Raw genomic sequence first — 15,629 nt, forward strand, 5'->3', positions numbered from 1 at the left:
GCAGCCAGACTGAGAACCATTGTTTTCCTATGAGGTTCTCTTCCCATCCTTTAGCCGCCACCAGATCCACATTCCCATCAACACTTGAGTAGCTCCCATTTTGGAAAAACACAGGCCTTTTCTTTCCTTTTACAAATATGTAAAATTATTTGCGGACAATTGCTTTTACCTACATTTGTTCCACCTACACTGATGTTCATTCTTGATTAATTCAGCAAGGATTATTACTGAGAATTTGCATTGTGTTAAGACATAACCACTCTGCTAGATGCTGGGAATGGAGAAAGAGGCCTGACCCTGTGCTGCTGGAGAAGCTACAGGAACACAATCCTAACAGAATGCAGTATATGCTAAAACATGAGCACAATATAGAACAGTTTCCAAGCTTTACTGACCCCTCACTATGCTTGTGTATTAGCCCACTGCATCCTCACAATGACCCTAGGTGGTAGATTATGTTGCCATTTTCCAGAGAAAGACAAGACTTAGGGAGGCTGGGTGACACACTCCAGGACGCCCAGGTAGTGAGAGGTGTGGCCGGGATGCCTACCTCGGCAGTCCTCCTCTCTCCTATCTGTACTCTTAACCTCTATGCTCAAGAAGAATGACCCCCACAAAACTTAATTTATTTTTAGAATTTATTTTCAAATGCTAGGGTTGGGTTCTTCTCAAGCATAGTAAAATTAAGCATCATTGCCACAGACTCCACAGATTTTTCACTTAAAAGCCTTGCACAAAGAGCTTGAGGCTTTGATTAAACCACAAAAGCAGCATATCCACAGGATGCGCAGCTTTGTCTTACTCCTAAGGTCACGTCTCACAGTCTCATCGTCAGTCTCACCAGACACACCTGTGGCATAGCCGATGGGTGTGGCGAGGCTGAAGTACGGCACGTGGGAACGGGGGGACTTGGGAAATCAGGGCCTACCTCCCATACCAGGCAGATGAAACTACAGTCTGATGGGAAAGAAAAAGGACCTCCAAAGTCAGACTGCTGGTTGGAGGTGGAACTGGACCTTGAATTCAGCCAGAGTGTTTTCCTCGACTTGACTCTTACCAGCAGACCTGCTACCTCTCAACTTGAGGCTCAAACCCATAATGCTACAGTGAGGAAAGAACAGTGAACAAGTGAGAAAATCATTCCTGTTTTGCCTCTATTCATAAGATTGCTGTTGACTGAACCAAAGGCTTTTGCTTTGGTTAGGGCTGTTGGCATTCCAGAGGGATTTAGTAGAACCTGATTCAGTGTCACCAACTTCACACCTGAAAATGAGCATATGCAAGTCCTGTTTCTATTTACTCCTATAAAATCAGAACACAAGCCCTTAGTTAATTTAGCATGGAGGCTAAATACCAACTTAATTTGTAATTCTGCTAGTTGTTTTTTTTCTAAGACAACTGTTTTTTCCATCATAAATAACCAAGACATTCACTGACTCAGTCCTGTGTCTCTGAAGTCTGGCACTCCTCAGCCACCCATGGGCAAGGCCCACCTCCACCCTCACCCTCCAGCTCTTGTGTGACTTTGCCTTGCCTTCCTCCAAACCACAGACAAGACAGACTCCTCCTCTGCAGGACCAGACATTCATCAGCAGACGGGAGTGAGCTTCCCTCAAACCCCTGGCTTCCTTCCCCTTGATGCCTTCTGGGTTGTGTAGACTGAATAGCTAGCTGTGGAAGGAGTAGGGGAACAGCCAGTCCCAGCAGAGAGGGCTGAGGAGGCCAAACAGGCATCTTTTCTAGAACAAGACACTGTGGGGGTGGGCAGCCCATCTGCCTGGGCTGTTTTCACCCACTCAGCCCTCAAGGTTAAGGTAGCTGCTAAGCACAGCTAACTCCCAGTCACAAGCAGGTCCTGGCAGTCTTTCCACTACATGGGTGCCTGGCTCTCAGGACAGAGATGGGCTTGCCCAAGGTCATGCCAGCACCCTGGTACAAAGGGCCTCAGGTTTCCAGGCAGGCAAGTTTTCCTCCCGCCAGACACATCAGTACTGAGAGGTGAAGGGTGAACATCCCTGCAGGGCTTCTCTGCCCCAGCTGAGCTCCCAGAAACTGTGTCTGCATTTTTTCATGGTTCTCTCTCTTAGCTGGACAGCTGGTTACCGTGAGTGTCATGAGGGCAAGCCACAGGGTGAAACCCTGAGTCCAGAGAAGGTTTCTCGGTCACAGAAAAAGGATCACAGTTTCCCATCCTTCTAAATACCTTTACTGATCTACAGGGACATGGGTCTACCACGTTTTAAGGAGCTGATAACCTGAGCCCCTGTCTGCCTCCTCCCAGAGGGCGAGGAAACTGAGCCGATGAGGACCTGGCAGGCAGGGCATGTGGTGAGTTTGGGTGCAGTGACCTGGCATGTGCTCAGACGAGGGACCTCTCTTCCTCTGGACTAGGTGGGTCACTATGGCTCTCTCCAGTTCTAATATCAAAGGCTGTTTTGGAGAGTGGCAGGTGTAACTGTGAAGGCTCATAAATTTTCTGGAAAAATAGTGAATAAATCCTGAGCAGGAAAAGAAATAAACTCTGGATAACTCAGCCATGCTTTTTTGAGAAGTTATAAAATTATATGACCTTGCCATAAATTTTTATCAGCACTTCTTATACTCACACACAGACAAGTGATAAAAATTGGAGGATTCTGAGAGGCAGGGTCTGGAGACATGAGGCAGCCCTGGGGGTGGAGGACACAGCAGGGGAAAGTGTGTGGAGGGGAAGGAGGGGGAGAAGCAATGGTACTGTTTGAATACAATTCACACAGGTGGTGACTGCTTTAGGAGCCCAACTGGTTCGTTTTAGGCCACCAGTTTTTGGAATCTGTGCAAATTGCTAGTTTTCCCATTCTCTCCACAGCACTGGAGACCCTGGCCCTGTTCTCATCATTATCAGAGCCTAACTGGGTAACCTCAGAGAAAAGTTATTTCAGTTCTCATGCTTCATTTTCTTTTTCTTTAACATGGGGGTTTAACATAAAAATCTCTGTTCTTTGTATCTGTGGGAATAAAATGAATGAACAGAGCATTAGAATCAAGCTGGTGTTCTTGATTTCATCATCTCCCCGCCAGAGGCAGGACAAGAGGAGAGGTCACCTACCTGAGGCCTGGACCTCCATGATGTACTGGTGCAGATCCTGGCCCTGCTGGATGACCTCAAAGGTCATGTTGTTCATGGCCAGCTTCCGCTCCGTGTGGCGCTGCAGCCGCTGCTCTGCCAGTGTCAGATCCTCGGTGTTGAAGTCATTCATCTGCCGGAGCAAGTCCTCATTCCAGGCATCTAGCTCTGCTGTCACCTGTGAGGGAACCACCATCAGTACAGGCTCCATGAGAGATGCTAGACTGAAGCTCACTGATTCTAAGCCTCATTGACCAACTTGACTTTCATATCAGTCTGCATCTCTTTGACTCCTATACTCCCAATTACACAGCACTGCCATGCAGTCAAGTATGCATGCCTTTAAAGGTGTTCACCATGTGTTTCAATGTCTATTAGCAACAGCAAATATTTATATGATGAGTTACAGTTTATAGTTTTTGCATACTCCATCTCATTCCACCCCCACAATGACCCAGTGAGGCAGGCAGGGTGGAGACATCCGGGTCCATCCTCTGGAAGAAGCTGATGCTCCCTCAGACAGATGGAATGGTGTGCCCAGGGTTGACCCTGCTTTTGAGGGGCAGACCTGTGGACATAACCCAGTTCTCCTGACTGCAAAGATTTTGTCTACCATATCACAACTCTTACTCTAAAAATCTCATCACTGGGGAGGTCCTAAGAAATTGAGTCTCACTCTTTTCAAGAAGCAGAAACTGAGGACTGGACAAGCCCGTGAATAGGCTGAGGCTACACAACAAGAGCTGGCGTTCTTCAAGCCCAAGGGTCCCCATCTGGTTCTATTATGCAGGATTTTCTCCTCTACTACAAGAGCTGATACTCTCTAAAAAATGGAAGTGGTGGCTAAACAAGGTCTGCTAAACAATGTATAGCATATCCCTAGAAATCCAAGCAGACTATACTGTACTGAAAGGCACAACAACTGAACTGCAGACTGCAGCATGTAATGAATGGAAACCAGCCTGACATGAATTTGCTAATTTTTTGTTGCTCTATACCTTCATTCATAGGACTTCCCCATGTCTACTCTCAAATATGTAACCTTAAAGAGAGACTGAATCCCACACTTCCTTTTTAATTGCTGCAATCATTCACAGAGCAGGAATTCAGAAGTGGTGAACTGGATAATTCCACCTGATGAGAAATCAAAATGAAAATTTTACTAACATGGCTTTCAGGTCCATTATCTCATGCTGGCCCCACCACAGCCCTATGAAGGCCATGGCACAAGGACTGTCACCTTTCCTGAGAAGAGGAAATGAGAGCCTCACCCTAGATCAAATAGTTGCAGTATGGCACAGACAGCACACATAGCCCAGAGCCCCAGCTTAGTGACTTTCATATGCTACTTCTCATCCCAGCTGACATGTAGCATAACCTTCCCAGTTTCCAAACACTTGTTCCAGGAGTATCAGGAGACAAAGAAAAGGAGATGACCAGCTCGAAGCAGCTGGGAGATGGTGTTTTTAAATCTCGTTCTGAGGCCATACAGACTGGGACGGGAAAGGCACCAGGAGGCTGCTCTCTGGGCACAGGGTTCCATTTTTTGTCTAAGAGTAAGACTGTTTTTCATGGAAAGTATAGTTGCTGTCTTTGAAGCAGAGATGAGGGTACTGTAAAAATACTACCTTCATTGTCCTGTGTTCCCTTCTCATGACCCCGTATCTTTTCGGGTCAACTAAGATCCATTGATCTCAGCAGGAAAGTTTAGTATCTACTTATTGTGAGGAGTCCTTGAGGATCTGGGAACCAGAAGGTTGGCAGCCAAAACAGGTTGTTGTTTTATCCCAGCTCTGAAAAGTACTTCATTCTCTAAAAAATTGAAGTATAATTTATATACAGTAAAATATACATAGTTAAAGCATCCAGTTCTAGGAGTTTTGGCAATTTTATACATTCAAGAAGCCTTCATGAAAACCAAATCTGAACCTTCCCCATCACCCTAGGATGTCTACTTGTGCCCCTTTCCAGTCAGTTCCTGCCTCCCCCACTCCTATACCGCAGGTGCCACTTTCTGATTTCTATCGTCACAGCTGTAGCTTAGCCTATTCTTGGATTTGAAACAAACAGAATCATACAGTATGTACTCTTTTCTGTCTGACTTCCTGGATTCAGCATGCTGTGTTCCAATTTATCCATGTGGTTATGAGTACCAGTTTATTCCTTGCTGTGCTGAGTTGTATTCCATTGTATAGATATGCCAAAAAGATATTTTTATCCATTCTCCAGCTGATGAACTTTTGGGTTGCTTCCAGTGTTTGGCTATTATGAATATGGCTAATATGGAAGTTCTTATACAAGTCTTTCTGTAGACACAGTTTTCATTTCTCAAGATGTTTCCCAGAAGTGTAATTGTAGGGTCATAAGGCAGGTGTATGTTGAACATTCCAAATAGCAATTTTATATTCTGATAGGAATGTATGAAAATTCTAGTTGCTCTACATCTTCATCATCATTTGATGTTATCAATCTTTTTAAATTTAGTCATCCCAGGGGGTGTGAAGTGATATTGCACTGTGGTTTTAGAATGACTAATGATGGTAAGCCCATTTTACATGCTTATTGATCATTTATATCTACTTTTGTAAGGCATCTTTTAAGTCTTTGGCAAAGTATTTCTAAGCCTTCTGAATTTTACAAAACCTAGGTTAATTATCTTTTGGTTATAGATTTGTAGTAGTTCTTAATATGTACTATATAGTCCTTTATCAGGTAATATACTAAAAATAGCCTAAACAAAAATTTTAGTCCATTTCCTTGCCTACAAAGAGATATTAGAATAAAACCAAGACAACCAGCATTAAGGGATAAGAGATTGCATTTCTTTCAATCTTGGTTTTTGTTTTGTTTCCATGAAACAGAGTCTATGCAGAAAGATCTCAGAGAGGCCCCAAGCCAAGAACCTGTGCAGTGAAAAGGAAGGTGTTGAGGGTCCTGGTGAGGAGCAGCAGAGTAAAGCTGAGATGCTTCAGCTGGGAGAGTGAAGCTCAGAGGTCTGGGATCTTGGCAATTTGAATCTAAACCAAATGTGAGTATGTCCAGGATTCTATATCCAGGGCTTCTGTAGTCTTTCCTCCCACTTCCCTGCCCCTGTCTACTCTCATCACCTTGACAGCGATGACCTCAAGGTCCCACGTCTGTTCTGAAGCCTGAAGAATGCAGATTTCAAGGGGGCTACTCAATACCACAGCCTGACTCCTAAGGCTGCCCTCCTGGATCTAAATGTTCTTTCCTCGCTGTCTGACCCTCTCTTCCTAGTCTCTCTAAGCACTAATGTCAGCCCCTTGAAATAGTTTTATTTGTGTATTTCTATTGTTTTCTGGAGTTTCTTTTCTTTCCTAAATGTTTCTTGGTTCCTCAAGGAATGTTTTTCATTGGGTTCCTCCTCGCCACTTTCTCTCTTGGGTACAGGGCTGACACAGAGCAGGGGCTTCTTTTTGTTTTAAGGAGAAAACATTTTCAAACCTGAAGCTTACTTACTGCTAATAAACAAACCTAGCTTTCCAGCCAAAAGGCATGCTCTTCTGGTACATGACCCAGTCAGCCTGTTTACTCACTGACCTGGAGAGTTGGCTCTGCCCTCTCCAGCTTCCTTCCCTGGTCCACTAGCCCTGAAATGCCCGTCTCCTTCCTCCCAGTCTGCTCAAGTCCTCACCACCCTTCAAAGTAAACCCTCTGGCATGAAAAGCTTCACGATAACCCCCAGACCCAGACGTTTTTCTCTGGCTTATCTCACAATATCAGACACAGACTCATTTGCTAATACAGAAACAAGACCATGAAAAGAAAATCCTGCACTGGAGAACTGATTTGGCCATTTAAAGCCATTTGGAAAAGAAACCTGGAGGAATTTGCTCAAAGCAGAAACTCAGGTCTGAGCCAAATGAATGAAAGGGAGAACACAGGGTACCCACAGAGCATTTAGCTTTCAATCAACCTATTTTGTTTTCTCCTTCAACTCAATTAGCTCCTTCTCAGCTCCTGGCCCACTCAGTTCCCCTCTGGGCTCCAGGGCCCTCTGTCTCCCTAGCTCTTCTGAATTATTTGGAATGGTAGGATACAATGACCTCTTAGAGAGATACACTGGCAGTATTTCTGTTCTAACAATTGTCTACTCTAAAGTCACAGCCATAAGAGAAATTAGAGGAGTCAAACAGAAATTTAGAAAGGATGAGAAGCAGTGGGAGAGTGAAGGCCCACCTCAAAACAAAGCCCAAGACTTTCCAGCCAGATGAGATTCACTGAATCCAGCATTCTACCACTGCAAAGTGTCCCCAAGGCATTTGTTCTTGTGGCTCTTTTCTCCTGGAGCCCTCTCCATTGGCTCCTCCCATTTTCTAGGTCTTCCCTAGTATTTATATGTGAAGAAAACTTTGGCCCCTCCCCTCCAATATTTTACTGTGCTCTCCTGAATATTCACTTGCCTATTCTCTTCCCACTTCCTATAGTCTATTCCTATCAACTTAGCTATTTATTATTACCTGCAAAACTGGAAATATTACTGTGCTGTCCTTTTCTTCATAACATTTTAAGATGGAAGTAACCATGATAAAGGTGATGATCATGGTTGAAAAGAGTAATTTACCTTGCACAGGGGCACCTCATATTATTGTGTTTCACTTTATTGTACTTCACAAATATTGTATTTTTTTACAAATTGAAGGTTTGTGGCAACTCTAACAAGCAAGTCTATTGGCGCTGTTTTTCTAACAGCCTTTGCTCACTTCCTTGTCACATTTTGTCTCTGTGTCACATTTTGGAAATTCTTGCAATACTTCAAATCATTACTATCATAATTTTTATGGTGATCTGTGATCAGTGATCTCTAATGTTACTATTGTAATTCTTTCAGGGCACATGAACCTTACCCATATAAGATGGCAGATTTAATTGATAAATATGTATGTTCTATCTGCTCTGCTGATGGGCTGTTTCCCTGTCTCACTCTCCTCAGGCCTCCCTATTCCTTGAGACACATGATATTAAAATGAGGTCAGTGAATAACCCTATAATGGCCTCTAAGTGCTCAAGTGAAAGGAAGAGCCTCTCACTTTAAATTGAAAGCTTAGTGAGGAAGGCATGCAGAAAGCCAAGGCAGGCTGAAAACTAGGTATCTTGCACCAAACAGCCAAGTTACACATGCAAAGGAAAAGTTCTTGAAGGAAATACATGTGCTACTCCAGTGAACACACAAATGATATGGAAAAGAAACAGTCTTATTGCTGTCATGGAGAGGTTTAGTGGTCTGGATAGAAGATCAAATCATCACAACATTCCCTTAAGCCAAAGCTTGCTCCAGGGCAAGGCCTTACCCTAATTTTCTTCAATTCTATAAAGACGGAGAGAGATGAGGAAGCTGCAGAAGAAAAGTTGGAAGATAGCAGAGCCTGGTTCATGAGATTTAAAGAAAGAAACCATAAAAATGTGAGGTGAAGCAAGTACTGATATAGAAGCTGCAGTAAATTATCCAGAAGGTCTAGCTCAGGTAATGAACAAAGGTGGTCACACTAAACAACAGATTTTCAATGCAGACAAAATAGCCTCCTATTAGAAGATGCCATCTCAGAGTTTCATAGTTAGAGAGGAGAAGTCAATGCCTGGCTTTAAAAGACAGGCTTACTCTCTTGTTAGGGGCTAATGCAGCTGCTAACTTGAAGTTGAAGCCAATGCTCATTGATCATTCTGAAAATCCTAGCACCCTTAAGAATTACACTAAATATACTCTGCCTATGCCCTGTGAATGGAACAACAAAGCCTGGATGACAGCACATCTCTTTACAACATGGTTTACTGAATATTTGAAGCCCTCTATTGAGACAGACTGCTCAGGAAAACAAGATTGCTTTCAAAATATGACTGCTCACTGACAATACACCTGGTCACCCAAGAGCTCTGGTGGAGATGTAATGTTGTTTTCATTTCTACTAACAACATCCATTCTGTAGCCCATGGATCAAGGAGTCATTTTGATTTTCAAGTCTTATTATTTAAGAAATAAATGTTGTAAGGTTGTAGCTGCCATATATACTGATTCCTCTGATGGAACTGGGCAAAGTAAGCTGAAAACCTATGGAGAGGGTTCCTTTTTCTAGATGCCATTAAGAATATCCATGATTCATGGAAGACGTCAAAATATCAACATGAACAGGAGTTGGGAAGAATTGATTCCAGCCCTCATGGATGACTGGTGGGCTCAAAATTTCAATGGAGGAAGTCATTGCAGATGTGGTAAAAATAGCAAGAGATCTAGAATTGGAACAGAGCCTGAAGATGTGACTGAATTGCTACAATCTCCTGATAAAACTTAATTTGAATGGATGAGGAGTTGCTTGTTATGGATGAGCAAAGAAAGTTGTCTCACGAGATGGAATCTACTTCTGATGAAGATGCTATGAAGATTGTTGAAATGACAGCAGAGGCTTTAAAATATTACATAAATTTAGTTGATAAAGCACTGTCAGGGTTTGAAAGGACTGACTCCAATTTTAAAAGAAGTTTTACTGTGGGAAAAATGCTATCAAACAGCACTGCATGCTACAGAGAAATTGTTTGTGAAAGGAAGAGTCAATTGATATAACTAACTTCATTGTTATCTTCTTCTGAGAAAATGCTGTAGTCACCCCAACCTTCGGCAACCACCACCCTGATCAGTCAGCAGCCATCAACATCAAGGCAAAGACCCTCCACCAGCAAAAAGATTACAACTTGCTAAAAGCTCAGATGATGGTTAATATTTTATAACAATAAAGTATTTTAAAACTAGTGTATTACATTTTTCTTTTTAGACATAATGCTATTGTACTTTAATAGACTACAGTTCAGTGTAAACAGAATTTTTATGTGCAGTAGGAAACCAAAAATTGATTTGACTTGCTTTATTGCAGTATTTGCTTCATTGCAGTGGTCTGGAATTGAACCTGCAGTATCTCCAAGGTTTGCTTGTACTGTGCACTTATTATGGACAGTGTGTTAAGCATTTAATTAACTTTCTTTTATTTAATCCTCCTAGCAACCCTGAGAGGAAACTAAAGTACAGAGAAGTCAGATCATTTTCCCCATGGCCTCACAGCTGGTGGTGGCAGAGCTGAGCATTCAACCACAAAGTCCAGTGCACTTAACGATGCTGTTATATCAATAAATCTGCCCAAGAACTGATGTTGGGGGTAGTTTTCTTTTATTTATTCTCACTTGAGAGAAGTAGCCATTTAATCTTTCCCATTTCCTTCTTTAAAAGAAAAACAAAACAAAACAAAACCATGATAATTCCATTTGCTTCATTTCACATGACTTTTTAAAAGTAGTTGTGTGTTCTTTGAATAGATCAGTTAAGGAATTGTTTTTGTGGCCTTGTATAAATGCCAGGAATAATTTACCTTCACATCAAAATACAGAGCCTTTCCCCAAGAGGATATTTTTGTTTAAGAGTTTGGTAATTCTTTTTTTTTTTTAATGATTCTGTCAGATTACTCAGTATAAAGGTAATATTAATGTATCTAGAATTCTCTGGTCCCCAAGGAGTCTTTGTCCTAAACAGGGGACACACCTGCAATCTGGTATTGGAGTGTAAACATTGGGACAAGGTTGTATGCAAAGGAGTGTAACCTGCCTTCTGTGTTGTTCTCTGCATGGCAAGAGCAGATGCCTTGGGTTCTCTCAGAAGTTTCATGAACACTCAGGGATCACTTAATATGAGGTAACAAATCAGGAGAGAAACAATGGGGCAGAATAAGATGGGCTGTTTGCTTAAAATCTGGAAGTATATATGTGTGTATGTGTGTATTTATATATATATATATTGCTATTAATAATTATTATATTTGTACATATTTTATATATTTATAATATTGGTATAATTAATTGATGACAATAACGCTGACTGTAATGTAGTATTTATTAATTGCGAGAAGCTTTGCTAATAATGTTATATGTGTTAACTCATTAAACCCTTAATAACCCTGTGGGCTGGGAATCATTCTCATCCCTATTTCTTAGATGAGAAACTGAGTATGTAATTTGCTTTAAGTCACACAATTAAAAAAGTTGGTGGAACAGGGTTCAAACCTAAGCACTCTAACTCAAAATACTGCATACTCGATAACTGTACTATACTGCCTTAGCAAAAGGTGTGTGTGTGTGTGTGTGTGTGTGTGTGTGTGTGTGTGTGTGTGTGTGTGTGTAAACATTGCAGGTCATGTACATTAAAGTCCAGTCCCGTTTCAACTACTGAGGGAGGAAGGGTCTAAGGCATTCCACTATGGTGAGGTGTGATGAAACACATGGGCTGTCAATTGCAAAATGAGCACCTGTTTTATGATGCCATTATTTTATTAAGATGAGAAAAAGTGAAAGCTTTCTCCACTGACCTACAGGAGCTAGAAGATTAAGACATTTTGCAGCTGAAGAGAGACAGTATCATTGCAAGGGAAGAGCTATTTTTATCTGTAATGGGCTTGTATATTGATACAGGGTACTTACCACTGTGAAACTAAAATAAACTAAATTACCAGTCATTTATTCTCCTGTCTAAAGTTCTTCTCTGTCAATTTATAAAATGTTGAGATTAGTGAATTCTATTAGATTATTTTAAAGGTCTATCATAGCATTTCTTTCTGCTTTAGAAATACACATCACTTGTCTAAAGAGTTAAAATATTTATTTATATAGCTATATAGAGCCCTTTGGGGATATCACAAGAATTTTCTGGAAAAGCAGAACTTGTCAGTAAAGAAATCCAGTTAGTCTTTTTAAATTTTTGACAAAAATGTAAGAACATATTGAAACATGCTATATTGATGAGTTCTAATGTTCAGCTAGCCAATTTATATTCCAATTGGATAATTTGGATATTGGAATAATTTTTATGACCAATTTCATGTTCTTCATCATCATGATTAGAACTAAGATCTTTGATATAATCATGACTGATCCTTGAGTGCATCTTAGTGGTTATTTTGTCCACATCTTTGCTTCTTGTGGGAACCTAGTCTTTTTTCAAAAGATCTCCCCTTTGTTGAAGAGATCCTACAACATATATTGTTCATTCATTCTAGTAATTATAAATGCTTGAACATCAAAATGCTTTTTTTTCTGTATAAGCTAAATACCTAGTTTGGAACTTACATTTGCTTCCTTTACTGACTCCCCTGCATCCTACCCAAAATGAGAAGCTTAAGCATTTATACCTTGATAATATAACCTGACTTCTGGTTCATAGCCCCAGAACATCCCCATTACATAGTGATCTGAAAGTTTCCATCAGACATCTATGATAATTTCCTCCAAAGAGATGACTTGCCAGAATACTAAAGTTGTGTGAATAATCCTTTTTGTTTTGTTTTGTTTTTAAAAAGGAATTTAGTAAGGGAACCCCCAGTGATCCTGAAATCAATTTGACAGAAGTCTAAAACAGACAATCAAACAAATATTTTGTGTAGACTTTGGTTTACTTTGAAGTATTTGTTCTCCATGTCCTTCTAAAAGGATCTGGGGTATACTTAGGAAATGCTACAGTGCTCCCTAGGAGGAATTGATCACACAAAAATTGATCTCAAACAAATCCCATTTTCTTTGTTATAGTTACTATGATGGTGGATTTGAAGCATGTTACAAATGTGGAGAACAGCAAGGCTTTGCAGAGTCTTGTGCTGTATCTCTGGAAGGAAAGGTCATGAAGCTGGACTAAATGATGTGGTGCTTAGCTGACCCACAGTCAACGGAATGACTGTGCAGGCTGACAACCCAGTGCCACCAGAGGAGAACTTCCTGGGAATCACCACACAGCCCTGCCTGACCTGGCCAATATTTGAAATAGCCACTGGGCCATAAAAAAAAAAAAAAGATAAAATTTTGGAGGGAACAAATAGAAAAAGCTCTCATTAAAATTTTTAAAAATCAGTGTATTGACGCTGATGGACAGTAACTGTGAAGGGGTATGTCGGGGGGATTTGGTGAAGGGGGGAGCCTAGTAATCATAATGTTCTTCATGTAATTGTAGATTAATGATACCAAAATAAAAAAATAAAAAATAAAAATCAGTGTATTGAAAGCACTTGCCTTGAAAAAATAATCTCAGGCTTTTAAGGGAGCACAAGCCTAGGTAAGACAGGTGATGAAGTCACTGAAACAGCTTCCATCTCCTGGGCTGCACTGGGAGACTGCCACTGTTCCTCAGTGTGCAGCACCCAGGTGTGTGTATGTAGGCTGAGCATGGCTAACTCGCCTTCAGAAGAGGGCAACCAGGACAATTAGGAGTCTGGAAACTATGCTACATCCAGAAAGAGGTACGTAAATTGGGGATATGTGCCACAGAGAAGGGCTGACAAGAGAAATAGTCACTGAATGTTTAGGGTTTAGAAGACTGCAGAAATAATTTATACAAAGAAGCCTATGATGATCATTTTCAAGTATTTTTAAGGCTGCCAAATAAAAGAGGGAGCTGATCTGTTCCAGGGAACAGAACTAGGGCCAAAGGTTAGCAGGGTGGAGATTTTGGTTCAACACAATAATGAAATTCTGAGCTCCCTCCTCTCTCCCCTCCACCTACCCTATTCCCTACCCCAAACTCAGGCCCCATTTCTTGGCTCCAAGATGTGCTGGTAGAGCCTGGATGGCATTCTCCAGGAAAGCCAAATCCTGGCCACCAACTTTTACCTGTCCTCCAGGTGTAACCTTATGGGGAAACATTGCATGGCAGCCTGACCAAGCTACGCATTCTTGCCTCATTGTTCTCACCAGACTGTGGGGCTGTGGGACAGAATCATCACCTTGTACAATGATTCTGTTTCTGCATTTCTCCACAACAAACCCCCTAATGGCAGGGACTGTTTGTATCCTCAATGCCCAACATAGTTTTTGGTACCTAGTAGGTATTCATTAAATGTTTATTGAGTTGAATTTCTATTAGGTGAAAGGCTGGGTAAGCCATCTCTTTCAAATATAAAATGTGAAGGGCTTCTATCTACAGCCAATTGAAGAGTTGTGACCACCATAAATTACAATCAGCTTTCTCTCCTCTAGCTGGAATTCTCCTCCTCAAAGGCCATTTTTTTCCCAGCCTCAGTCTGGCCCCAACTTGGAAGAGCCCCACAGATTTATAGCTGGCTATTCCATTCCTCCCTCAGGTTAATTACACAGATTAATTTTCAGGTACAATAAGCAACTTTAATTGTAATTATAGAGTCAAAGATTTAAGAGAAAGACCATAACTATAGATCATTTCTCATGAAGTCCTTTTTAGAATATCTTACTTAGCGTTGCGTTTAGTGTGCATATGGCACCCAGGGACTGCCTATGATTATCCACTGAAAACAGAAAAATTCTTGCCATATAAATACAGATATGTCTGAATAGATATGTTATATGCACACATATTTGGTCAAACCAATAAAGAACATATGATATTTCCCTAGACTTTTACTGGTAGACTGGTGCTGGGTCTCATTCTAATCATGACAGTTGCTGAGGTAACAGGGGGCTCCTCAGGGAAGGTGGGGGTACACAATGCAGAGGGGCTGACTGTGACTTGTTTGTTCAGTTGCTGTAAGCGTATCTCAAATTACTGTCTTTTCATGTGCTCAGTTAAATGGATTTATTTATGATCTTGTTTCAACTAAACTAACCTTCACAAAAGGATACATAGCTTATCAAAGAAACTGCAGTTTGAAGATAAAACTAATCATGAAAACACAAGAGAACTTTGAACTTTTTTTGTCAGCCATGTTACAGGGTAAAGAAATAATGACAATCTAATCAGATCTGCCAGGAAACCAGGCCAAAAAAATAATTGCAAATTATCTAGAAGACTATTTGAAATATGGCACCACAATTCCTAATGAAAAAGCTGAACTTCATCCTAAGGGCAGACTAATTTTTGAGATTATTAGCCAGTGACGGTAGAACATGTATATCATTTATAAACTAATATATATGCATATACAGGGGGTTCCAAGTTCAAAAATAATTTATTTAGAGAGTGCACAATCAAAAGGATTTGGAGACTACTGGCCTAGTCTTGCTTCTAAAAATATATTTTGATTTCTTTCTGATCATTCTGGTTAATTGTAGAAAACTTGGAAATGCATGAAAGAATAAAAAATTAGGAAAAAATCACCCACATTCTTAGCACCACAAAATAAATACCGTTTGCATTTGGTGAAATGTCTCTTCCATCATAACTATTTCATATAAAATGCCTTTCACAGAGGGATGCTCAAACTGCAGGAAAAGACTTTATAGAACATGATGTTCCACTTCACACTTTGGTCTCCACAGAGTCTAAGAAGGTATGTCAGGAATGCAGCTGCCATCTTGGTTTTTGAACATTTGCCTAATATATTTGGGATAAATTTCACTCTCAGTGGGGGTGCCATAGGACCTCATCCCAGGTTATACTGTGGGAGCCACATACACCAGTATTACTGAGTAAAAGGAGAGTGGTGGAGCAACTCCTGCACTATCTTAATGTTTAAATCAATTAGCCCATCTCAGCCATCAGTGGTATGGTTAAGGAGTCATGCTTAGATTC

The 15,629-nt window shown here is 41.0% G+C and overlaps 1 protein-coding gene across 20 annotated transcripts in view; it reads right to left on the minus strand.

Annotated features, from left to right (window-relative positions):
* Positions 1 to 15,629, minus strand: part of KALRN (kalirin RhoGEF kinase) — a 654,582-nt gene that overhangs the window by 277,980 nt on the left and 360,973 nt on the right. For all 20 annotated transcript variants that reach the window (XM_073231508.1, XM_073231507.1, XM_073231506.1 and 17 more), the window contains exon 14: positions 3,089 to 3,284. In XM_073231508.1, coding sequence (XP_073087609.1) covers positions 3,089 to 3,284 — 196 coding nt within the window. The remainder of the gene's footprint in view (positions 1 to 3,088; positions 3,285 to 15,629) is intronic.

The sequence above is a fragment of the Manis javanica genome, chromosome 3 (assembly GCF_040802235.1).
Source record: "Manis javanica isolate MJ-LG chromosome 3, MJ_LKY, whole genome shotgun sequence".
Classification (NCBI taxonomy): Eukaryota; Metazoa; Chordata; class Mammalia; order Pholidota; family Manidae; genus Manis; species Manis javanica.